Source organism: Lathamus discolor, chromosome 4, assembly GCF_037157495.1.
Source record: "Lathamus discolor isolate bLatDis1 chromosome 4, bLatDis1.hap1, whole genome shotgun sequence".
Classification (NCBI taxonomy): Eukaryota; Metazoa; Chordata; class Aves; order Psittaciformes; family Psittacidae; genus Lathamus; species Lathamus discolor.
The window spans coordinates 64,417,665-64,443,369 of NC_088887.1; the positions used below are offsets into that span (position 1 = coordinate 64,417,665).

General features: G+C 41.5%; 1 protein-coding gene across 5 annotated transcripts in view; it reads right to left on the minus strand.

Moving 5' to 3' along the window:
- Nucleotides 1-5,480: 5,480 nt before the first annotated feature.
- The window catches only part of EDAR (ectodysplasin A receptor), a 77,413-nt gene continuing 57,188 nt past the window's right edge, over nucleotides 5,481-25,705 (minus strand). For all 5 annotated transcript variants that reach the window (XM_065677830.1, XM_065677831.1, XM_065677829.1 and 2 more), the window contains 7 exons: nucleotides 15,054-15,140; nucleotides 13,798-13,926; nucleotides 13,635-13,709; nucleotides 13,260-13,332; nucleotides 12,401-12,560; nucleotides 9,393-9,453; nucleotides 5,481-8,005 (listed from right to left, as the gene is read on the minus strand). In XM_065677830.1, coding sequence (XP_065533902.1) covers nucleotides 7,686-8,005; nucleotides 9,393-9,453; nucleotides 12,401-12,560; nucleotides 13,260-13,332; nucleotides 13,635-13,709; nucleotides 13,798-13,926; nucleotides 15,054-15,140 — 905 coding nt within the window. In that variant the 3' untranslated portion in view covers nucleotides 5,481-7,685. The remainder of the gene's footprint in view (nucleotides 8,006-9,392; nucleotides 9,454-12,400; nucleotides 12,561-13,259; nucleotides 13,333-13,634; nucleotides 13,710-13,797; nucleotides 13,927-15,053; nucleotides 15,141-25,705) is intronic.

Sequence of the window (25,705 nt, forward strand, 5' to 3'; positions counted from 1 at the left end):
TGAGGACACCAGAACTGCACACAATACTCCAGGTGAGGTCTCACAAGAGCAGAGTAGAGGGGCAGGATCACCTCCTTCGACCTGCTGGTCACACTCCTTTTGATGCAGCCCAGGATACGGTTGGCTTTCTGGGCTGCGAGTGCACACTGAAGCCAGCTCATGTTCATTTTCTCATTGACCAGCACCCCCAAGTCCTTCTCTGCAGGGCCGCTCTGAATCTCTTCTCTGCCCAACCTGTAGCTTGCCTGGGATTGCTCCGACCCAGGTGTAGGACCTTGCACTTGTTGTGGTTGAACTTCATAAGGTTGGCATCAGCCCACTTCACAAGCGTGTCAAGGTCCCTCTGGATGGCATCCCTTCCCTCCAGCGTATCAACCGAACCACACAGCTTGGTGCCATCGGCAAACTTGCTGAGGGCACACTCCATCCCACTGTCCATGTCAGCGACGAAGATGTTGAAAAAGACCGGTCCCAACACCTATCCCTGAGGGACACCACTCGTTACTGGTCTCCAGCCGGTCATCGAGCCATTGACCACAACTCTTTGTGTGCGGCCATCCAGCCAGTTCTTTATCCACCGAGTGGTCCATCCATCAAATTGATATCTCTCCAATTTAGAGAGAAGGATGTCATGTGGGACAGTGTCAAACGCTTTGCACAAGTCCAGGTAGATGACATCAACTGGTTTACCCTTCTCCATCAATTCTGTAGCCCCATCATAGAAGGCCACCAAATTGGTCAGGCAGGATTTCCCCTTAGTGAAGCCATGCTGGCTGTCACCAAGCACCTTGTTGTTTTTCATGTACCTTAGCATGCCTTCCAGGAGAATCTGCTCCAAGATTTTACCAGGCACAGAGGTGAGACTGACTGGTCTGTAATTCCCCGGGTCTTCCATTTTCCCCTTCTTGAAAATGGGGGTTATATTTCCCTTTTTCCAGTCGTCCGGAACTTCACCTGACTGCCATGATTTTTCAAATACGATGGCCAGTGGCTTAGCAACTTCATTCGCCAGCTCCTTCAGGACCCGTGGATGGATTTCATCAGGTCCCACGGACTTGTGCGTGTTCAGGTTTTTAAGATGGTCTTGAACCAGATCCTCTCCTACAGTGGGCCCAAGGTCTTCATTCTCACAGTCCCTGCATCTACTTTCTAAGAACTGGGTGTTGCAGTCAGAGCCTTTGCCAGTGAAGACCGAGGCGAAGAAGTCATTCAGAACCTCAGCCTTCTCCAAATCCTGTGTAGCCAGTTCTCCCGAAAGCTTCCTCAGGGGGCCTGTTTTGTCCCTAGTCTGTTTTTTGTTTGCTACGTACCTGTAGAATCCCTTCCTGTTATCCTTAACATCCCTGGCTAGGTTTAATTCTAACTGGGCCTTAGCCTTCCTAACCTGGTCCCTAGCTTCCCGGACAACATCCCTGTACTCTACCCAGGCCGCCTGTCCTTGCTTCCATTTTTTATAAGCCTCTTTTTTCCTTTGAATTTTCCTCAGCAGCTCCTTATCCATCCAAGGAGGTCTCCTGGCCCTCCTGATGCACTTCCTTCTAGTTGGGATGCAGCACTCCTGAGCTTGTAGCAGGTGATCTTTGAGTATCAACCAACAGTTTTGGGCCCCCCTGCCCTCCAGGGCTATATCCCATGGAACCTTACTAAGCAGGCTCCCAAAGAGGCCAAAGTCTGCTCTTCTGAAGTCCAGGGCAGTGAGCTTGCTACACGCTCTTCTCACTGTCCTGGGGATCTCAAATTCGACCATCTCGTGATCGCTGCATCCAAGGCTGCCCTGGAGTACCACATTCTCAACGAGCCCTTCCCTGTTGGTGAGCACGAGGTCAAGCATGGCACCTCTCCTTGTCGGCTCCTCTATTACTTGCAGAAGGAAGTTGTCTTCCACACAATCGAGGAACCTCCTGGATTGCTTGTGCCGTGCAGTGCCATCGTTCCAACGGATGTCAGGGTGGTTGAAATCCCCCATGAGAACAAGGGCCTGCGAGCGTGAGGCTTTTCCTATCTGTCTGTAGAGTGCTTCATCCGCAGGTTCTCCTTGATCAGGCGGCCTGTAACAGATCCCCACAGTAATGTCTCCCACGGCTGTTTTCCCTTTAACCCTGACCCACAAACTCTCTGTAAACTGCTCACCTGTCCCCAGACAGAGTTCCATACTCTCCAGCCTATCCCTAACATAAAGGGCAACTCCCCCTCCCCGCCTGCCAGGCCTGTCCTTTCTAAAGAGCCTGTAACCTTCCATTCCAACACTCCAGTCATAGGAGCCATCCCACCATGTTTCTGTGATGCCTATTATATCATACCCCCGTAGTTGTGCACACATCTCTAATTCCTCTTGTTTGTTCCCCATGCTGCGGGCGTTTGTATAGAGGCATCTGAGCCGAGCTCCAATTGAAGCCAGCTCGTTGGCTGGAGCAGCTGGAATATATCTACATTGTTCCGAGCATTTATTATAGGTGCTGGCAACTGACTGGGTGTGTTGGGATGGAATGATGCCCCTCTCCCCCAACACATCTAGTTTAAAGCCTCCTTGACCAGTCTGGCAAGCCTCCTACCAAAACTGCTCTTCCCCTTCTTTACCAGAGCAGCTCCACCAGCCCCCAGTAGACCTGGCCTACTAACTTCAGTCCTATGTTCAAGACACCCAAACCCCTGACTATGACACCACCCTTTTAACCATTTATTAACCTGGACAATCCTCCTAGCTTTTCCTTGGTCCTCCCCTGTGTCCTGGAGAATTGACAAAAAGACTATCTGAATCAATCACAACTATCTGAGGCTTTGTCCTGTACCTGCTCCTGCCTTTACCAGTGGTCTCCCTTTCCTTGTTGTGCTGCAGAGTCTCTTCTTTCTCATTTTGCCTCCCAGCCTTTTCCACCTTGCATTCTTGAAGCTGCTCTTGCTGCTGGCATGATTCTTTGCTCTGAAGGAAGGCACAGGCTTTTAACCTGCCCAGGGGAAAAGCTTGAGACAGTTCGTGGCAGTTAGAACCAGTAAAACAGTGGCCTTTCCACTCTGCTGTGAAAAGGCAGCCTTCCTTTTAAAGGAATATGATATTGTACTGTAACTGATTTTTTCCAGAGAATTGGAGTTGTTCAGTCTGGAAAAGAGAAGATTTCCCAGTCTTCTTACTGTGGCCTTTCAGTACTTCAAAGGGCCCTCTAAGAAAGATGGGGAGAGACTATTAGCAGGGCCTGTTGCAACAGGACAAGGGTAATGGTTTTAAACTAAAAGAGGGGAGGTTTAAACTGGATATAAGGAAGAAAATTTTTGCAATGAGAGTGGTGATACACAGCAACAAATGGCCCAGAGAGGTGTTAGATGCTCCATCCCTGGAGATATTCAAGGCCAGGTTGGATGTGGTTCTGAGCAACTTGATCTAGTTGAAGATGTCCAGGCTCATTGCAGGGGGTTTGGACTAGATGATTTTTAAAGGTCCCTTCCAACACAAACTATTCTATGATTCTGTGATTTATTTCCCTGCTGAGTCTGTTTTTTCAGTGTTAGCTTAAAAAGCTCAGACCAAAATAGCGACCAATTCTTTCCTAAAGAAGTCCTGCCAGGAGACGAAAAATATCTTTTCTAAAATCAAAAATACAAAGTGGTCTCTCCACAGCAAAAGCAGGGTTGATATTTTCTCTAAAGGAGACGGAGAGGAAAAGAGCCACTTTGAAACAATGGTGGTCGTGATTTCCTCCGGGTTTGGATTGTTGAAGTGAGTTTGTTTTAAGATTGTGTGGTAAAAAAGGTGCTTCTATTGAGGTAAGGTCGCTGCAACAAGTTGAAATCTTTAATGTTCTTACATGAAAATTCTTCAGAAATGCTTCAGAAAGTTCTGTTTAAGTTCTTGTTGAAGACTACTTACCGTACCTAGGACAGCAGTCAGTCATAACTTCAACCCCACATAGGCCAAATTTGCTGTAAATACTAAGAACATTATTACACAATTCCAGAGACATTAACCTTCAGTACACCGTAAGCATTCATCTGATCCAATAATTCCTCAAAACAGAGCACCAGTTAACATCATTTGTAATGGGTTCAGGTTCATCTTCATTCTGCGCTTCCTACTGCAGCTGTTTCAGGGCTGAAATAGTCACACACCTGAACTTGATTGGTTACTTGGTAAGACTAAACTCATCCAACATTTGACATCTGTAGAATAACTGTATACATCAAAGCTTGTCACTCCAGGCGTGGTCTCGAGACACTATAGCCTGTAGTTTGAGGATGCAGCCTATCCTGATTACTTTAGATGTCCACTTTAGAGCAAGATGAATCTCCCAGCAGGTACATCCCAGTGTGCTGGAAGCACTGCACATGAATAAAAAACTTAAAAGTAATAAACCCAAAAAGAAGCAAGAATTGGAACAAGGGTGACATCCTCACAGAAGCTCTCGGGTGGTTTGGTTTCTTATGTTCCTGTGTTTTGTGTTTTTATTTTGCACAGTTGAAGGAAATGGGTATTTTATGTGGATCTGAGTTTGTGCTTTGTCAAGTTAAATCTAAGAAGCTGAAGTTTCTCCTTTGGGTGGCTGTCTGTAAGCACATTAAAGCAGAGAATGCTCAAGCCTTTTGGGCAGTGATGTGCTTAGATGCAGCAATGTCTGCTGGAGTGTGCTCATGATATATTAACTTCTGCACATAGAGTGCAGGAAGTAAAAAGACAATAAAGTGAAACTCAGAACATCAGTTCCTCCCAACCATTTGTGAAGCTCAAAGCTTCTGTTGAGGTTTCTGGAGCCTTTCTCTCCTTTAATGTTAACGTTCTTGTTCCCTTAACGGAACAAGAATGCATTCATCATGCTGAAACCAACAAATGAAGCTGAATAAACAAAATCCCAAACTGTTTTTAAAGTAGGGCAGTGTTTCATCCATTTAGAAAGTGTTTGATCTCTATGAAATACTGTGCAAGTCTTAGCTTAGCCACAAGGGCCTGCGAGAAATGCAGCTTGGCGCTCTGTTTTCTGTAGCAGCTAGCAGTTTTGCTGGCGGTCTCACCGGTGCAGCCTGAGATTGGATGAACATAATTATCCTGTCATGCAGTGAAAGCTTCCAGTTATGATCTCTGATAATGTGGTGCAGTACTGCTAATTTCGGAATGCAAAATGAAAACGCATTTATGAGAGAGTATTGCTACTGTGAAATTACTCACCAGTCTCACAGTCTGTACCAGCTCTCAGTACATATAGAATAACTTACAGTTTCTTCATGGAGTTGCAGGGAGTTTGGTGTTTTCATAATACATACAAGGTCAAATTTTTAACCAAAACTACATTGGCAAAATTGTTTCTGCTTCAAAAGATTCCAAAGCATGATGCAGAGAAGCAGTATCCTGCAGGAATGCAAAGATTCTTTCATGTATGTTACCTAGGCACTCCCATACCACAGGAATGTGCCTACTAGCTCTTGGCAAACTCATTCAATTACAGAGTTATAAGGCAATATATGATATAATCAAAGAAATGGCTAATGCAACTATGTTCAACCTCTTTCTTTTATTAGCATATTTTATGTTCATACTTTACAATATAATAAGTTATATATACAGCATTAAACAAAATTATTAGAAAGTGATCTTTGGCAAGATCTACAGGAAAATTTTTCATTCCTGTACATCTTTTGTGTAACAATAAAAATACTGTATACTGAATAAAATAATGTTAAATAGTCTGTGTTCACATTGGCACCATTGGTTTCAAGACCCTAACTTTTCGTGGCCTAATAAACATTAAAAAGGGGATTCCTGTAGCTTCTTCTGAACGAATAAATGAAGTGTATTAATAAATGACACAAGAAATATAGGAGGCAGTCCACTGAATAACACAGTAGTTACACACTGGCACAAGAAAAACAGAATCTTTACAATTTGGGTGGTGGTGGTGGTTGTTTCCCTTTTGTTTTTCTAATAGCAATAGTATTCGACTGCAAATTCAGGGCCTTGAAAATCTTGTTGAAGATTGTTGAGTTGTCAGCTGATCTAGGAATCTCACAGAAGCCCGTTGAAATCTATATGACTTTGTCATTGATTTCAAGACATCAAGAATTTGACCCATAAATTAAACACCAAATGGCTACTAAAATGTTTAAATAAATGCATCTTGCTGCTTCATTAAAAGTCAAAATTCTCATCAAAATTGGCATATGCAAATTAATGAAGAGTGTGTTATGATACAAAAGCAATGGTGAAAGAGGAATAATGAGAGGGATAGGTTTTATGTTGCAGTATGTACTTCCTCTGCTATATGAATCAAGTGCTAAGAAGATATTAAATATAGACGTTAAAGGGTGATACTAAATGTTCTGCAAAATAACGATACTATCATAGACAAAATCTAGTTACTAACTGATGGAATACTGGTTGTTCACCTCAGGGTAATAGTTAATATTTTTTATAGCATTTCATTCAGTCATGAATCTTGGAGTCTTAAAATATTGCTCTGTAACTGACATGACTTAATTTAGTGGTTGCACTTGTTGAAATGCGTCATCACTCATTTTAGCTATAAATTAAGCAAATAGGTTTGGTAACAGCTACTGATTTGTGGTCTGAAGAAGTTTTAGAGAACTTTCAGTGGTGAAAATCAGAGATTAGTTAAAACGAAAGAAATAGGTCAACTTTTTCTGTACACAAACTCACAATAATGCTTTGCCTTCCTGAGGAGCTGGTTTTTACCTGTGGATTCTGTGCTCATGGTCTACGCTTACAAGAGCATAGAGTTTGAAAAAACACCTCTGCATTTCAGGTGTCCCTAGAGAAATCTACTCTTCTTGTTCCTAGTGTCAAACGTGCACTGCTGTTGTCTGAATTCCTCTGCTTGAAATATAATTCACTGGAAAAATATAGGTTTCACGGTAGTGGATAAGCTGGTTTGGTTGCTTCTTTTTTTCATAATGGCAAGGAAGAAGAGAACTTGTTGCTCTCAGCTTACAAGGAGTGACTTCCAGCTTTTACTGCCCAGTAACCGGCTTGTCCTCAGCAAGTCAGCAAATTGAATTTACGGTTTCTGAAATGTCACTATGGACCAAGTATGCATTTATGTGCGTTATGTACAGCATTTTGAAGCACTTCAATCTGTAAATTATGTTAGACTCTTTTTTCATATAGCAAATTAATCTGAGGACTGTGTGTACGCACCTATGCACATACTTCTACATTCAACAAACCCATAGTAAGTGTAGAAAACTAAACTGGTTACATATTGAATGTGTTAGAGCCAATAGAAATGTACGTGCCTTATGTGTATTAATTACATTAGCTGTGGTACTGCTTCTGTCTGTAACTATGAAACTGTTGAATAAAGTCCTAAGAGACCGGAATATTTTCAGAGAGCAATTCAACGCCTCTCTTGAAGGCCAGGCAGGAAGGGTATCAGCAGGGTTATATGCACTTATACACAGACTGCAAAATGGGTGTTTGTGTGTCCACTTATCAGTAACTGTTTAACATGATCATTCTGTTTATTGACATGTTTCATACCAAGCTTCTTGGGAGATTTCTGCTTTTGTTTCAGTAGGTGTGTAACTTCACTTCTTTTAGAAGTCAAACGGAACACTTCCCATTGGTTATCTGGAACGATCATGTAGAATAAACATCAGTGGTCTCTTGTCCAAAGTCTTTGATGTGGTGCTCACCGGAATCATGCTTCTTGAGGGTGATGTGGAAGCGCGGCTCCCAGGCAGGCATGTCAGGATGTCCCTGCTGGCTCAGGAGCAGGCATTGCTTGTGCCCACTCCAGAATATCTGCACACAAGGATTCAACAGCATCCAACCGCTCTATTTGCACCAGTTTGGTTAGCAGTTCTGGGATGCTGTAACCTGCTGTGCTGATGCGATCAAAGAGCTGCATGCCGTCTGTCATACCACCGATCTCATCTCTTTTCAGTCCAAAGCTCTCGGCAAGGTGGCGCCATGTTTTCACTATGGCTTTTTCTGTGTTGTAGGTTGAGCTGAGCATTCGGCTGGTCTTCTCCAGGCAATCAAATGGCAACTCCGTTGGGCTCAGACCTGCAGCGGGAGGTGTTTATTGTCAGGTGGCTCCGTGCTCAAGTCTAGACTATCCAAGACATTTATTTAAGTACTACAGTATATACTGTTAGCTGTAAATACAGCTAAAATCTTGAAGTGAAAGTCCATGATAGGTATTTCTAGCTTCAAAGTTATTACTGTGTATTACTAAGTTAATTCTTCCTAGGGACAGTAAGGTACAATAATTAGAATAAAAAGTTGTCTGGGAAAGAAGTATTCAATGGGTTGTATGAATTCTCATAGCACTTCCCCTTCCTTCAACAATTTACTAGCTGTTAGAGACTAAGTACATTGCAGTCATATACCTAGTGAGTAGCTCTATTAATACACCTCTGCACGTCAGGCGCAGTGTTTGAGCTCAAGAGACATCTTCAATCCTTCCCTGAGTCTGTCACCAGCAGCTGCTATAACACATCTGTAATTGAAAGTTGCCCTTGTAGGAGTGTGAGGATTGAGGTGAAGCAATGGTGCCAGATGCTTGCAAGCATAAAAGCCCCTGCTAGTGCTTGATTGTCTTTACTATCACTGAATCTCTAGAGAGGATTTAACATTTACCCTGTGGGAAAAAAGCTATTCTTTACCTGAGCATATTTTCTATGTATTCATGATCACAGAATAGAGGAGAGAATCAGCTACAACGTTTTTCCAAACCCAGTCTTTTGCTTCTGTAGTTTCCTGGTTCATACTCAATAGCAGCAATTTGGTGGGAGATATGGCTCCCTGAACAACAAAAAACCCAGATGCACATGTGCACACAAAATGTGTGTGTGAAGTAAATGCAGTAATTTCTGCTGTTCTGGGAAATTAATTCACGTCTCTCTGCCAAAACAGTTGAGGTAGTCCAGGGGTAAAAGTGGGTTAAACCACTTTAAACTTGGAAACCACACTTCGTGTTGTGAAAGGTGGGACAGCATTTAGAGAAGTAGAGTAGGTTGAGACTTGTGTCTTACTCTCAGTCCTGACACTCCCCAAATTACAGTTTTGTATTTGGAATTAGTTTCTATCTGTTATCAAACAGGTTTCCTCTGGATGGGGAACACAAGAGTGCTATTGCACTACTTGGTCTGTGTGTGCATGTCCTGACATGACCCAACACTACCCTTCCTGCTCTCCATAGGAAAGAATTTCATGCACATGCCTGGAAAGGGGCCGTGGTGTGCTTCAGCCTAAGCCCAGCCTGGATAGCTCTGGGGTGAGGGCACCACGGCGCTTCATGACAAGGGACTACAAATCTGCCTACAGAGTGTCTTCTCTGAATTGGGATTTTCTGCTTTCCATAGGAAGGCAGAAGCCTTTCTTATTTTGTAACAAACGCTTGTAATCTAATTGTGTGCTGTTAGTAGAGGTGCAAGTTTTGTCCACTCACCTTCTGCAACGTCGCATACGTTAGCGTACACATCAAGTATCTTTTTCCTTCGACTTTGAATCTAAATAAGAAGAGATTTATTCATTATTTTTTCAGTCATGGGAGTAAACAATTAGCAGACAGCAGTGAAAAACCCGTGGAAATTCTTCATTTCAGGGTGCTAGGGGCTATCACATAACGCTCTCAAGGGTGCTTTTTGAAGACTCGAAAGAACGCGATTAGTCCATGAAGCATAAACCTCGTTCTGGTTTCCATTCCCACTGCTAGAGATCTTTCTTTCCATCTTCTAGCCCCTTTTTAGAGCAATTACTTTTCTGCTCCATGTATTTCTTGTGTTTTTTCTTCACTTTCAGACTGAAGCAAACTCCTGACAATGAGGACAAAGCCAGTATCACACATAGAGATAACGACTGTAGGGCTCTCCAGGTAAACCAGGACAGGACTGCCCACAAGGAATTAAATTTAGATTAAAATTGCCTTCTTCCAGTAATCTAAAAGGACTGTAGACAAGGGGATCTTCCTTTCTGTTGTTTGATGTAGAACTGCTTAGTGCATTACCAATCAACTGTTTTTACTTCTATGATGTAATGCCTGGTGAAATCTGAAACATTTTACAGTTAGGAAAAGAAATAAATCAGTGAAGCTTTGGACAGGGAGAATCAGAGGTCCAGGGAGCTCCAGTCATTTTTGACATGAAAGACACTTAGACTGAAAACCTGACATTTTCCAAGCTGAAAACAGACATTTTGATACAGTTTCATTTAGCAAAAATATGCTGAAGGTTTGGCTTTGGATTCCATGTGGAGTGAAAACAAATGTCAAAATGTCATGAGCTCTCAGGGACTGGAATTGTCATCCCTCTGCCAGCTCTCATTAGAACTGAGCTTTCTGAAAAGCTGTCTTTCTGATAGCACCTTAGCATTATCTCCACAGATTTGACACTTTTCACCAGGCTAGAAGAAAAAAGCTCTGCTTTCCGTTTTTGGTTTTGTGGAAATTTTTCCTCATTTTATTTGGGCTCTAAAGGCACATCAATGACTTGCTTTAATAGACTTGGCAGCTGGAGACCACAGAGTGGCTGCTCCACCCAAAGCCCGTCTTGCTGGCGCAGATGCTGTACAAGTGTGTTGTATTGCAGGGCAATGCAATGCAGACAATAACTGTTGTTCACATATTCTTGGTATAATTTACATCTGCTTAATCAGTTGTCCTGCTATTGTAGGCTTGGATTAGCTGGTTTAGAACCTTGTAAACAGGAAATTTTCTTTTAATGGGATTTATTAAAACTCCTCCTAAGCAAAGTGTTATTTTCATTTTCTTCTCATTTTTAGGGCAATGAGGGAGGGTAAATGATTCCATACCCATGAAGGATTATTCAGGATGCTTTTTTCACCAGCACCAGAAGATGGGGGATTTGAGAAGGTTATGCTGAAAGCAAGCAGCCTGATGTTCTTCCCTGTGGTAGCTCACTGTATAATGGTTTCTGCTTTAACTAGGAGGAAGCAGACTTGGTTAAGAGCAAGCCTCTTAACTTTCTTTACCCTTATCCAATAGCTCCTTAATACTCTTTTTTTGTACTAGAAATGTTACTTAATCTCCAGCCTGAAGCAAATTACTGCTTTTCTAGCTTCTGACAACTGGCTTGATAGGGAAATCTTAGGTGTGGAGCAGAGGATCTTGGTGCAATGTGCACTTTCATTGAATGGTTTTCTTCAGCCTTGTCAGGAGGCTTCACTCCATGAGAATTATGTTAGAACAGAAGGTCTGGAAGAAATAATTCATGTTTCAGTTGTCTTTCAAGCTGTCTATCCAAATCACTCTGGAGAACATATCTATTATATATGGTCTTTAGAAGGTAAGTCACTCATATTAAGTGTTTTGATTTCATGACTACATAGTTCATATTATCCAGTTTCAAGCCAGTGTACACAGACATACAATGAAGTTGGATATTTTGAAAGATATCACAAAACTGAATTTTAAAAGGTGAGCATTGGAGCAGTAAGTTACTTTCAGATGGTCATAAGTGTCTAGAGCTGTAAAACCATTTCTCTTTTGTTGAGACTTTCTGTGTCAGGTCTTAGCTGAAAAATGAGCTATTTTAGAAAGTTTGAGCTGAACCAACCCAACAGTTTGAAAGATGTAAACATGAAAATATGCATTTTCAAATTTTCTTATTCTTAAATGATATCTAATGATTGATATTGATGATGTGATTTTGTCCTAGCTATTACCATTTACAAATTATTTTTGAAATACTAAACCCACAAAAATTATCTAAGCAGGCAGCTTCTTTTTAAGGATAGTTTCATTTAAATACAAACTAAAAAGTTGTGTGTGTGTGAGGTGTAGCCTTAACTTTGCCTCGAAATACTCCAAGTGAGATAAACTGCTCTCAGCAGTACACACACAGCAGGAAGAAGTGAAGGCCTTCCACAGCAAAATAAACAGCGGCTTTATAGTGTCCTTCAGAGCACAGGCATGACCTTCAAAACACGTGTGTTCTTCAAAATAATACTCAAAAACTGAGCACATCACTGGGTATTATTGAAAAGTCTATGCCTTGAAAATACTGATGCTTCTTGGTTAAGGCACTCAGATGCTACCCTGTTGTATAAATCTGTCCATGCTGCTACACTATTTTTCTGTCTTGGATTTTCTGTGGTAAATATAGCATCGGGGTTAGTTATATTAGCATTAGCTATATCAGGAGGGGTTGCTGTTATCTGTTTTTTCTTCCTTTAGACTATAAAATATAATACTAAAAAAAGCATTTACTACCTCTGTAAGAAATTTGTTTTTTTTTCAACCCTGAGCATTATATATATACATATATGTCACTAAATAAATGAGATTCTGTACTAAATCTTTCTGTAGAAGTTCTTGAAATTAGCCTTGTCTGCATGATAATACATTTTAGAGGTGATATTTTGCACATTATTTTCCTAAAAAGGCCCCAAAATAAGACAGAGAAATTCCCTCAAATTTAATTCTCGAAACAGACTTACCCCAGTTGACTTATTGCTCGTAGAAGACTTATCTCTGGCCAAATGCACTAAAGATAACAAGCATCTCTCTGGAGTCCCTTGCTTGTCAATTGCAGCTTCTTCATCACTATCCATACTACGGCTTAAAAGTCGTTCATTCTCAGAAGATGCATCATTTTCACTGTAAAATGAAGGTTATAGTTATATTAGTGAAACCTTTCATAGGTTATATTCAAATAATCTCCTTTTTGTTACCTTAAAGTAATAGAAGTGGCTTCCATTTTTCAAAACACCTTTCCTCTTGTCCTGTGAATGTAACTGCATTCACCTGCCCAGAGTATGTGTGTAATGCCTATCAAATCACGCACAGCTTGCAAGAATCCTTTTATAGAGGGGTTTTCCAACCTAGGGCATGTTTAGTCCACCTTAATCATGTTATCCGGCCAGGGCTGGATGCCAGGCAGACAATAGATGAGGAAAATTATCACACCATGCCAAGGAGTTTCCCAAAGGCCTGGAGCAGGTATTTTTAGTCTTCTTGCCTAAAAGTGAAGGGGAACCTTACTAAGCGCATATATGTGACAGCACCACTTGGGTCCCAAAGGCACCTCACCAAATAGGAGGTGGAGGCCCAAGAGCTGATGTACTGGTCACAGAGGAAGTGGTGAGGACACAGGTTTCTCTTTGGTAACAGCTGTAGTCCTGTCCTAGAAACCAGAGAAAGAAAAATCTACTAAGGTGTCTAGTCTCTTCTCTGCTGCAGCAAGCTACCAGCGTACCCATCTACTTTGTTCTTCATGTATTCCTCTGTACCAGAATGAATGGTGACTATGTCCCTCACCTACTTCAGTTAAGCTGGAAGCACATTTGTCTTACCCACCTTTTAACAGCCTTAGCTGGAGTTGCTGTAAGTTTCTCAAACTCTTCTTTCTCAGAGAATATCACAACATTATCTGTAGATCAACAATTAGAGACATTTAAATTGGCAATGAGTTTCCAAACCAGTGCTTAGTCTCAGGAGCTGGTTCTGGTGGTAACCTTTCTGCAAACATGAATCTCTCTGACATGTTTTTAATTGCTATCGGAGGATTAAGTGACATGCTGGAAGTACAAAAACTGTCATACATAATTCTTTAGTAAGCTCATGTGTATTTTACACAATTCAAAGGAGAATTGTAACTCAGAGAAATGCATTAAGAGTATTTAAGCCCAATATTCTCTTGAACAGAAAAAGCAAAACCAAAGTAACTTGTACCTTGCACTTCTTTCTTCTCTTCTTGTGTGTTAGCCTGAGCTTCGACATTTTTTACCGAATGGCTCTTGCAACAGGCTAGAATATAAAAATATAACACTAATTATTCTCAGAAGCTATCTAAAAATAGCATTTGCAGCTAAAATTTCATGTGCTGAACAATTACCTTGAGCAGAAGGTTTTGTTTTCACAATATAAAACATGATGATGAGGACAATGGCAATAGCCATTATGAAGATGGTAGACATTGCAATTATAAGAGCTGTAGCCAGATGTCCTTGTCCTGAAAGATCTCCTGAAATAAATATTTTCATAAAGGAGCAACTGTTAGGATCAGAGAACAGTTAATGGCTTGTGGTCTGCTCTACACTTACATTTTATTTGTTAAGCATTGAAGAACTTGCTGTTACATTGGAAAGGCAAAGAGGTTTTCAAAATTGAAAACATTTATGCGGCACTGACCGGTTAACAGTATTCATCAAAAAAATTTGATGGCATGATCCGTCAGATAGAAAGGCATAGGAAATTTTATTGTCTGCTAATAATATAGGAAGCTATACATAAGGAAGAGTAGCAGCTTTCCTACACTGTATGCTGGGAAAGAGCATTGGAATCTAAGAATAGAAAGTACATAAACAAATGGGATGAGACCTAAAACAACTGTTGGTGACTATGGCAGCCTCAGAAGGCTTGCAGCAAAAAGGAGAACACATGCAGAAGAGCTGAAGTTTTTCTAACTTCAACTTAAAAGACTTAAAATGCAGCATAGCTAGAAGGTAACATAAGGTATGTGAAAAGGTATTCAGAAGGAAAATTTGGATGCAAAAGACTGGAATTGAAAAGCCACAAAAGGATGTAGAAAATGACAGATATGCTAAGATGCATGAAAACTAATTTTTCTGAAAACATGATTCTCACGATCATGTTTCAAAATCAACACCAGGAACATCAGCATTGTCAGTGTATATATAAATACCTATATATAATAATTATAGAGTCATAGAATCATAGAATAGTCAGGGTTGGAAAGGACCTTGCGATCATCTAGTTCCAACCCCATGCTTTAGAACTGTTCAGGTTAGCTTAGTAACAGACTGGCCATATTTGTGCATTAAACTGCTTTTACTAGTCTAAGATAAGCTTTGCTGAGGCATAGTGCCATTTCTGTAGGGTACAGAGCTAAATTTATTGCTGGCATTACTGAGCACAGTTCAAATCCATTTAAAGTCCACTTGATTAAAACAGCAGTGTTGATTAACCAAGAAAGAAAAACTCATTCTGAATTATTTTTAGCAGCAGTTTTAGAAAACTGGAAATAGTGGCAGTGAAATTCACAGTAGATATTTCCAGTTTGGCTGCACTTCGTTGATGCCGTTTTCAAAACAACCAGCTACTAAATTAAATCTCTGAATGCATTCTTACCTTTGTGAGCATGCTGGTAAGGCGAAAAAGTGCTTGTACCAGAGGTACTCGGGAAGATGGCTGAAATGCCAGAGGTAGCCCCTGCACCTGCAATATAAACAGAAATGCCATAAACTGCTACGGTTACTTTGTCCAGTCAAAGGAACATCTTGGCCCACGTAAACAGAGCTTTTACTTAGCTTGATTGCATTTCCCATGCATTAACAAAGAGCCCATGAACTTTTTTGAGCTGTCAGTAATCCCAATACTCATTTCTGGCACACTGAAAATTGTGTTACAGACTACATTTTGCATAGCATCTAGAGGGAGAGGAAGAAATCAAAGCTCCTGAACAGTCATGAGCTTAGAAGAAACCCAAGCATCTTCAGACACAGGCAGGGTCAACTGTCATACATGGATTCCCACATTACAAATATATCCTGGGTAGCAGAAAGCTTTCTGGGATCCAGCTGATGACTCAAACTGTTCACAACCCGCACTCCATTATTTGCAACAGCAGATCCCAAGTCCCATTTGGTAGAGTCATCAAATTAGTGCTTCCCACAAGCATCCTTCACTAGCAGGATCAGTGTGAAGCTCTGATGGTGCGCAAAACCTCATGAGCCCACAGAAAAATATAGGGGAGGTGACAAATAATAGTGCTGAATGCCTTTCTGTTCCATGGAGCTGCTCTGTCATAAAAGGGCATATTAGACTTTCCTGCAATCTAGCCAGGCAGTACTTTTCTTATGATTCTTCTCCCTGTCAGTACAAATCTATACTCCGGGGAGGGAGGAAAGCCACAAAAACAGTAACATGAAGAGCTTAATGTCGGGAGAGGAGTGAGATTGCCCAACGTGAGTTTCCATATCTAAACTCTACAGTTAAGTTTGAAAGTCAACATTAATTTTTCAGATGGTATCATACACCAAGTCTTCAAAGCAGTCAACCAAGTCATAAATTAACATATCTGACATAATACTGCATATTATTGGGAATAAGGCTGTTGATAGGAATGCTCTCAGACAGGATGGTGTTGGTATAGCATTCCAAAACAGAAAAAAAACATTAAGGTTGGGAGAAAACATTCTCTTCATTCTTAAACAAACTTTAATATCATTGGTAAGCAGGTAATGCAAACAGCTACTATCAACAGACACTGAAAAACATCTTGTGGCTTGGAGAGGGTACAAAATCCCTCCTGTTTTGTATTAGCTGCCTATGGAAAAAGTCCAGTGATAATTAAATTCAGCAGACCTAAGGGCAAAAGACTTTCCCAGTCATCTGGTAAGGTGCACACAGCACTCAGCTCCACAAGCCAGTTTGGCAACTAGAGTAGCTGAGAACCAACCATGCCGTTCTTTAGACCTAGTAAATATTCTGAGAAATTAAACCCACCAGGTAAACTTGACAGGAAATTAAGCGGTCTGGAACGGTCTGAGAAATGTTCCATGGTTAAGAACAAAGCGATGGACATGTTCTTCGAATTAAGAGAAACGCTTTCTAAAAAAAAACCAAACCGAAAGAAAAGTAGTACCTAACATAAAACATGGCTGCATGTAGTGAATGAGAAATGTCCACTTGAAGTGGCTGCAAAGTATGAGTTGCAGATGTCTTCAAAAGAAATTTTCTTTAACAATGGTAAAACTTCTTTCAAACCTCATTTGTTGGGAGGAAATGGATTAACTTATTAGAATTCTTTTTTTTTTTTCCCAGCTGAAGAAGTGTTTTCATAAAGTTTTAAATACACAAATTTGTTAATTCAGATGCTTTTCATATTATGTAAATGACAGGGAGATGACGTAAGTCTTGCCTCTGGTCCCTTCTCTGTTACAAACTTCCTTCTAAGAATTAGTTACGAGCTTCAGAAACTACAGTACAGCAGTAGACCATCTATGTATCAGTAGATGTAGAGGTCATCTGCATGTAGTGGAGATTAAAGACAGGTAATGTTTTAAATTTTAGCAATTCTTCACAAAACTGAAGCGAATCATCCTGGTCTTAACCCTGTGTCTACTAATTATAGTTGGACAACAGAAGAAAATTAGTAAATGACCAAAGCTGTAGCCAGATACTTTCCTTCATGTCCACAGCTACCAGGTTTATGCCTATTCTTGCAATCCCCCTGGCAAATCCAATTACAGCCAATTGTAATTCCGTGCTGTCCTTGCATGCTGCAACAAGTCCACAATAGCTTTTTTTATGCTGCCTTTCAGCTAACACAAGCAAGCTGTGCTGCTTTGTCTGCATGGAGTTTATCTGACAAGCTTCAGCTTGTCTCCTCCATAAACAAGTTTTATCAAGCTTTCCTCTCTCTCTTTTTCTTCATCTGAAACACATAGTCATTGAAGGATTTCTGCCTAATCAATCTTTCAATCATTTGTACTATTAACCTCACGTTTGTCGTATCTTCATTTCCCCATCCCTGGCAGTGTCCAAGGCCAGGTTGGACAGGGCTTTGAGCAACCTGGACTAGTGGAATGTGCCCCTGCCCATGGCCTGCCCCTGCCCTGCCCATGGTTGGAACTGGATGAGCTTCAAGGTCCCTTCCAGCCTCAACCATTCTGTGATTCTGTGATTCACCTGTTTGTGAAAGGAAGTAGAGCCTTCTAAGGTGGGAAGACTCACAGCAATGGGTAGCATAGGACTGGTAATAAGGAAAGTCACTCATTCTTCATTCAGCATCATTGTCACCCTTCACCCAGCTCTACCCCACATCAGGATAACAGCATGTTGCCCATGCTGTGCATGCACACATGAACCTCTGCTGTGCACAAGAGTGAGCACCCTTAGCTTCAGAGCTTACGTGCAGAATTTTCTTCGCATGGGAATGGGGCCACCTCGTTTGTTCTGTAGAGCCTGTTGTGGCAAAATCAAGGCTGGTGCTAGAACGTCATGGCCTTTTTCATATGCCTAGGTGGGAGTTAGTCATTATGCATATTTTAAGCCCATTATCAAATTTAATAATTTGGCATATTCATTATGAGCCAAGGTTTTTCTTTAGATGTGGCTTAGAAGAAAGTGCCAATTCGTACACCTGCACTACAAGAGGAACAAAAAATGCCAGCTTCTGCAAAAGTTCAGTTCATATCGGTTTTGTGTGAGTGAAAAGAAACAGAACTTGGAGCTGCTGCTTTTTCCCAGCCCAGCACTACACCATGACTGCAATATCAGTCAGTTCCTGTGCACATCCAGTCTTGCATCCCGATCACATTATTAATTCTGGTTCCAATATAGATGGCACTTACATAGTCTATAAAGGCTTAGCTACAGCTTAAGCAGAGACATCCTAAGCTCCTACAGCACAGCATATGGAAACAACTCTATTTTAGGTGTAAAAAAAAAAGACTGATGTCTGTAATACAGTTGTGCAAAAGACTGCTTTATATTCCTAGGCATCTGCAAGTAATATTGTAGCAATGTGATAAGGACATTAGGAAAGAAGTTTATTACTGAAGGTTGGTCAGCTTTTGCATTATAAATGCTTTTATTAAAAAATTGTAATTTAGTTATAACTTTCTTGGAGTCTAAATAGGGTTTAATTTAAAATACCCACACTTACTATTTAAAAGAACAATTGAATTTGTATTTACGTTTGACCGTTTGGGGGTTTTTAAATCCAAAGGTACCTTTAACTTCGATTGCCGTGCAGCCGGCCTTTTGTCCTCATCCTGAACAAATGCTGGTCAATAAAATACTTTTGGTTGTTTGTTTCAAAGAACATTTCTGTTTTATGTAACAGCACTACTATAGTTGTTCATGTATCTCAAGACAGAATAAGAAGTGACGAACAAAACTACCAGACATGTGAGAGGAGAAGGGTGCAGGGAGGGAAGGTTTTACCAATGTGCCCCCTTGCAAGTGTTTGTGAGTGAATAAAATCTGGTGCAGTAGGAGACCATATGTGCTCCTGACATATGCTGCTGTGGGTGTCAGCTTACTGGTCCATGCAAAGGACTGCTGCTCATAGCTAGCAACTGCTTTTTTTTTAAGTTTATTTAGTACTTAATAACATATTACAAAAATACCCAAAGTGTGTATACAACAGACTATCATCAGAGTGATCCTGTAGTAAGAAGTGTTTTAACAATGTCTTTGTGTATATATGTTTCTATTTCTTGCCACTGAGTACAGCTTGCTTTCTCCCAGTGCATCCTGCTTCTCAAAGCCATGGTTCAGGCACACTCGCTACTGCCAGCCGAGCTTTGAGCACCATCATTAAGACTGTTTTCCAGGGGAGATGTGAGATAAAACACACATACAAATAAATAACTAGCAGCCTGGAATATGAGGTGAGAAATAAATTATATTGAGTTGAAATTCAATAAAGGTAGACAGTTTATGGCTGACAAAGTAATAAAAATCTGGATTATAACTAAACCTAGCTGTAAATAAGACCTAGATATGTAGAAAGCAGAGGTCAGAGTTTTCAAATTAATGTAAATCTGTATTTGGGTATTCACATGAAAGGTTTGGTTTAAAACTTCAAGAAACAACGCTTTGAATGGAAACCGTGTGTGCCTGAAAAGTTATGGAAGTTGAAGCAGCAGTCAAAGTCAAGCCACTCTCTAAGATGTCTACGTATGACTTCAGTAATCAAACAATAGCCAACTCTGAAAATATTGCACATCACTAATAACAGAGCATATCCTAGACAATGGATGATTTCCTGACTGCTCTATATTTTACTGTCTTTTGTTTTCAGGGGGCATAAAAGATACTATAAGACAAGTTACCCTAATGTTTCCAGGTAGATACTTCAGCTGTTGTAGGTAGTTAATAAACCAGGAAGAGCATGAAGTAAATTAGTTCCTGAGACGGAAACTCCTGAAAAAAGTAATGTCAAAGTTCCCCCTGGACTTCTATTTTTGACCTGGTCATTCTCACTGCAAGTAAGCACTACTGTTCAGACACGTAAAATGAAATATTTTATGTTGTTGTGCCCTCTGTAATGCCTTTAATTATTTCATTTCTCTCTCTTTTTATTTTGCAGGGGCAGGGATGTGATGACAATTATGGGCCACATGGCCTTAGCCCGACAGTTTGCAATTTGGAGAAGGACTTTTTACATGTAGTGACAGGACAAGGGGGAATGGCTTTAAACTGGAAGAGGATAGATTTAGATTAGACATTGGGAAGAAGCTCTTTCCTGTGAGGATGGTGACGCGCTGGCACAGGTTGCCCAGAGAAGCTGTGGCTGCCCCATCCCTGGCAGTGTTCAAGGCCAGGTTGGATGGGGCTTTGAGCAGTCTGGCTTAGTAGAAGGTGTCCCTGCCCATGGCAGTGGGCTGGAACTGGATGAGCTTTAAGGTCACTTTTAACCTAAACCATTTTATGATTCTATGATTCACTTGGAGCTGTAATCAATGCACAGTACTGGAAAGTCAGGAACATGCTTCCTGAACTAAGCCTATGTCCAGAAATGCAGTGTTATCACCTCTTTCACTGTGCAACACCAAGGAGGTTATTGCCATTTAAACTTTACTACGGTGACTTCAGGGCATTGGAAGGAGGAGAATCGACCTGCAAGGAGCTCATTTCCCCTGTGCTTGGTGACCAGCCTGTAGAGGTGGTAGAAAGCTGCAGCTCTGCAGGTTTTTCAGCTCAGGAGCCTGGACAGAGCTACAGAAACCTGCAGCATCTCCCATGGGTGGGTGGGTGGTGCTCACTGTGGGAGCTGCAGCTCCAGCACAGGTGAAAACATCAAAGTCGCTGGAGTTTTCTTCAGGAGAACTTCACGAGGACCACATCCCCTCCCGAGTCATACCTAGGCACAGCTTTCCCAGTGGTTGACAACAGCAAACCTCATATTTGCTTCTCAGACCCCTCTCCTTGAAGGTTTATGGCTGTGGCTGGCCAATTTTGCTCTAAGAAGATCAGGTTCCTTTCCTAATATAGATAAACCCTAAGGGGATGAGAATTAGACCATACCACCAGTGAACAATAAAGCACTGCCTTCAACATTTCTTCCATTCCACATGTGAGGAGGGATGGGGTGTTCGGAGATCAAACAACTCCAAAAAGAAAAGTTTGTTAGCTCCAACTAACAAGCCTATTCATTTGTAAGTGTAATTAGAAACAGAAGGGGAAAAAAGTCCTGATGCTGATCATACAACAAAAGGACAAATCTGGCAAGGAAGGAAAATTAGTGATATTACAAAGAATGGAGAGTTAAAATAAAATTCTCTGAAATAATTATTTTTCGCTAATACAAGTGGGTTTGGCACTAGGCTTGTTTGTGTTATGCACTTCAACTAGGGAGGCTGAGTTCTCGGTCTTCAGTGCACAGGGATGGAGAGGACCCCCTGATTTAAGCTCGTCACGCAAAGCCATCAGCCTCTTAGTCAATTGTTCCACCTCATCTCTCTAATTGTTCTGAAGTTATAATGATACAATAATAAAAATGATCTTTTCTGTTTCTAGATGCCGTTCGCTCTCTGGTAATTGGCAAATAACTTGACTACATATATTTTAACCTGTTGGTATTCCTTTTTTGTTTTAATTTTCCTAAGCCCTCATTGGTAGGTTTTAGACTCTTATACAGGTTGACTATTGCATCTGTTTTCACATATACAACCAGAAAATAGGTGAGAGTATTTTGTGCCCATCCACTCTGATGTATGTATACGGTCGATTAGAAAGGAGACCCTCAATCACTTGCCAAATTTCTCTAGATCAATAATCTGTGAGTGAAAAAGATTTATGTATTTGATATAATTGTGTAAATACAACTTCAAAGTAAATGTTCTTTAGGTTTTTGTAGCAGGGTTTGATTTTGTTTTCCTCCATAATTTTTGAACTGGAATGGCAGATATCAAAGTTTGAAGAGAGGAGTTAATATACATAAACTGATAGAGAGTTGCAGCTGCTAAAAGACAAGATCTCTTCCAGCAGTAACTGTACTCTCTGCCAGAGAAACTCCATGGAGGTTTACATCTTCTGTCTTGCGTGTACTTTTACATCGAATAAAACAAAACCAAAACAAATCAAAATGAAAAACAAACCAAACCAAAAAACAAACCAAAACCAAATCCAAACCCCAATAAAATAGTCAGAGGCCTCAAGTGACTCTAGTTCCAAAGGTGTCAACAGAAAGTCCAGCACCATTAACTGTGGGAAGCCACATCTTAAAGGTTTGATGCTCGTTACCTTCATTCTTTGATTTGCATAGGAAACTTGCCTCCCCTATTTTTTGCAGAGCTGCTATTTATTACAGAGGTATCTTATCCCAGTTTAGTGTCAGCGAGGTGTACTGACTGCTGGTTTTCTGCTTCATACACAGCTGAAGGTCTCGCATCTTTGATGCTTTGGCATTGCCCTCCTCCAGCAGACCAGTCCTGAGGCTCCCACACAGTACACTGGGGGGAACTGCATGCTGAGAAGCCAGAAGTCTTAAATTGGTGTTTCACAGTGCACAAGATATGAAAAAATGCAGTCTTTATGGTGATGTTTACCCTCTTCACAGTGAGAAAAAGCTTTCCTGCTACACAGCACACATCCTTAACCTCGCATATGCACCACCCCTTCCCCATATGCGCCCATTGCACACTGACTGCGGCTGAAGCCTGGTATTCCTCTCAGACTGCAGAGCACTGTTGCTCCCATCCTTCAGACCAGGTGATACGCTTGCCTCAATTAAATCTCTGGCCTCTGTGAAATGTCTTCCTGTCCTCCCCCTCTTTTCCATGCCATTTTGTGCTGTTTCTTTAAAAGGTGACACAGGCCCATGAGGGAATTTCCTTCTCACTTTTTACACTAGTATTTCCACATGGTGGAAGATGGGGTGTTCATCTTCTTTCCTCAGCCATTTCAAGGTTTATTGACTGTGTAGGAGATGAAAGTTGCACAGCAGGCTCTTGGAGTTGAAGGCTATTTGTTTACCCTTTGATCAGAGCCAAGTATTTTTCTGCCAGATAAAATGTATCATCAGGCAAATCCTCTGAGCGGGTTTCCATGCAGCAGCAGCACACCCCGTTACTTCCCTCTCCTTCTGGCCCTTTGTAACACGCAGACCAAGCACTTCCCCAGCTAAGGCGAGGACCACTGTCCTCTAACCCTGTCACAGACCTAATGAAGGGCTGAAGTGGGGTTTATCTGCCCTTGTTTTTTCTGCCTAGGAGTGCAAACCCAGAGCTTGTCACCCACAGCTTCCTCCTCTGAAGTAATTTGACATCCTTGTTTCCTTGCAAGCCATTGGTCACCTTTCTCCAGTGGTATGCCACATGCAGGAGTGTTTGAAGAAAAGGAGCCTTAGGAGAGAGGCACCCCTTTAGTGTGGTGTTTAGGCTCATGAATGCTTCTCAGCTCTGTTTTGATGTCTCAAGAAAGGAACAGAAGATTCCTGGAACTATTAGGAGTCCTTACTCTGGGTCCTCCACCATGACAGTAGGTCAGTAAACAGAAGTTAAACTTCATAGAGGAACCATTCCTACCAAAGAGCTGATATTATTCTTCATATGGTGAAATCTGATGACAGTGAGACATGCGATAAAGCTCACTTGCTAATACCAGCAGATTTTATGCTGCCTGCCACAACAACAGTGAGCTTTTCAAAAGGTTCCTGCAGCAAGGCTGATTTTCCATCTGGAGTACAAATTACTGCCTACGTATTAGGGGGCTGCCATTCCAAATGGTGCCTGGAAGTTTAGGCATCGTAAACCAAATTACCTGAGCTTAGTGATCTGGGGGATTTGGATTTTAAGAAGCTTTCCCACTTTTTGAACACTTGTAATCAAATGGTTGGCTTCGTAGACTTGATTAAAATGGTAATGTTTACTCTTTCTAAAACTAATTTCTCCCACTTTAATACCCAGTCAATTTCTTGGTTTATGCACCTGTCTAAATTCCACCCCCCCACCCCCCCCAAAATAATATATATTTATTCTTGTATTTGTCAGGTTAAAAATCGCATGTGGTTAGCCAGTTGTGCAATTCATACTTTCCTTACAGAACTAAGCATGTTATAAATCATATCTGCTAGATATCCTATAGAAGACAGAGATTTGGTTTTTGAATTGAGTAATAGCTGTAAGATCTTTTGGTAGTTCCTCACCAAAACAGTACGCGGCAACAGTAAGGTACAATGTTTGATACTACTAGAACCCTATTTTAGCAGGGTTTGAAGCAGACCGTCAGAGCTGAGGAAGGATTCATTTCTGGCTATTGGTTAGCAGCAAGCATGGTTGTATTCCCACCAACAGGGCAGCCAGCCTGTGCACGCATACAGGAGAAGGTGTCCACATCCTCTTACCATACACCATCATCCCCCACCAAGACTTCTACCCTCATGTTTTCACTTACCTCTCCACCTTCTTCCCACATTGTACATTTGGGTTCTCCTTTATGCCCTTACCTCACCTTTTAATACAGACTTTATCTCACCAAAATCGCCCTCACCCTGCCCTCGCCCATTCCCACTGTCTCAGGAAGAAATGTATGTCTCAGGACCCAGTGGGTTTCTGCAGCCAAGCGAGGTGCGTAGCTGTATATGGGCAGCCACTTTGCATGCAAACAGTCCAAGGAGATGCCTCCACCCGGGCTGTGAGGTGGTAATTATCCCCAAGCTCACCTGAGCTCTTGCGCTTCAGAAAAGGTGGTAGCTGCTCACAACCTATCCTCCTCTGAAGTGGCTCACAGGGCACCAATGACACAGTTCAGCAGCGTCTGAACTAAGTAATTGCTATTTACTTACACTAATAAATGCCCAGGGACTTTTGTGTCAACCTCTGCTTTCAAATCAACCCCACACAATATTGCAATTCTTTTTCATGATAAAGACTTTAAAAGAGCAGAACACGGGCAGGATTTTGGGTTAAGATGCATTAGGTTTCTGTAGGGGACTGCCCATTTTTGTCTGGGTTTTTCTTTTAAAGTTTTTCTCCTGATGGGCTCCAGATTCTCTGAGGGGGTGTCAAAGTGATTTGGTCATTCACAGAGAACCTCATCTTTCCTTTTCTTTTTCTCACTTTCTTTACCCCTGAAGGAGACAGAATTTTTTTGGGGGGTTGCCTCTGCATTACAGTGCAGGCGTGTGGCTGTCCCTCTTCTCCGTAGCATGAGGATGTTCCTTAACATGGGACACTTTTAAGATTGGAAGAAATTCTTTACTGTGAGAGTGGGGAGGCACCGGAATAGGCTGCCCAAAGAAGTTGTGAATGCTCTACCCCTGTCAGTATTCAAGACCAAGTTGGATAGTGCCTTCAGCAACCTGGTCTAGTGTGAGGTGTCCCTGCCCGTGGCAGGGGGGTGGAACTAGATCCTAAGGTCCTTTCCAACCCAAACCATTCTATGATTCTAAGCTGTTTTAAGATTTGGCTGGACAGCGTGCTGGGACATCTAGACTAGGTAGTGCTTTGCCAAGATGGGTTGAATCAGATGATCCCTGAGATCCCTTCCAACCTTGCATTACATGGTTCTGTGATGGGTAAGCCATTGCACATGTGGCATGCAAATGAACAGGTACTAATGCTGGGGTGTCACACACACATACATGCATTGTTTTCAATTACCAAACTACAGCTTCTTTTGTCAATTAAATCTATAGAATTAGCTGTCTTATCAGTGCTGACTACTACACACCAGCATCAATCCTTGCATCACTTTAAAACCAAAGCAGAAGAGAAGCTGCGTGGAGACCTCGTAGCAGCCTTCCAGTATCTGAAGGGGGCCTACAG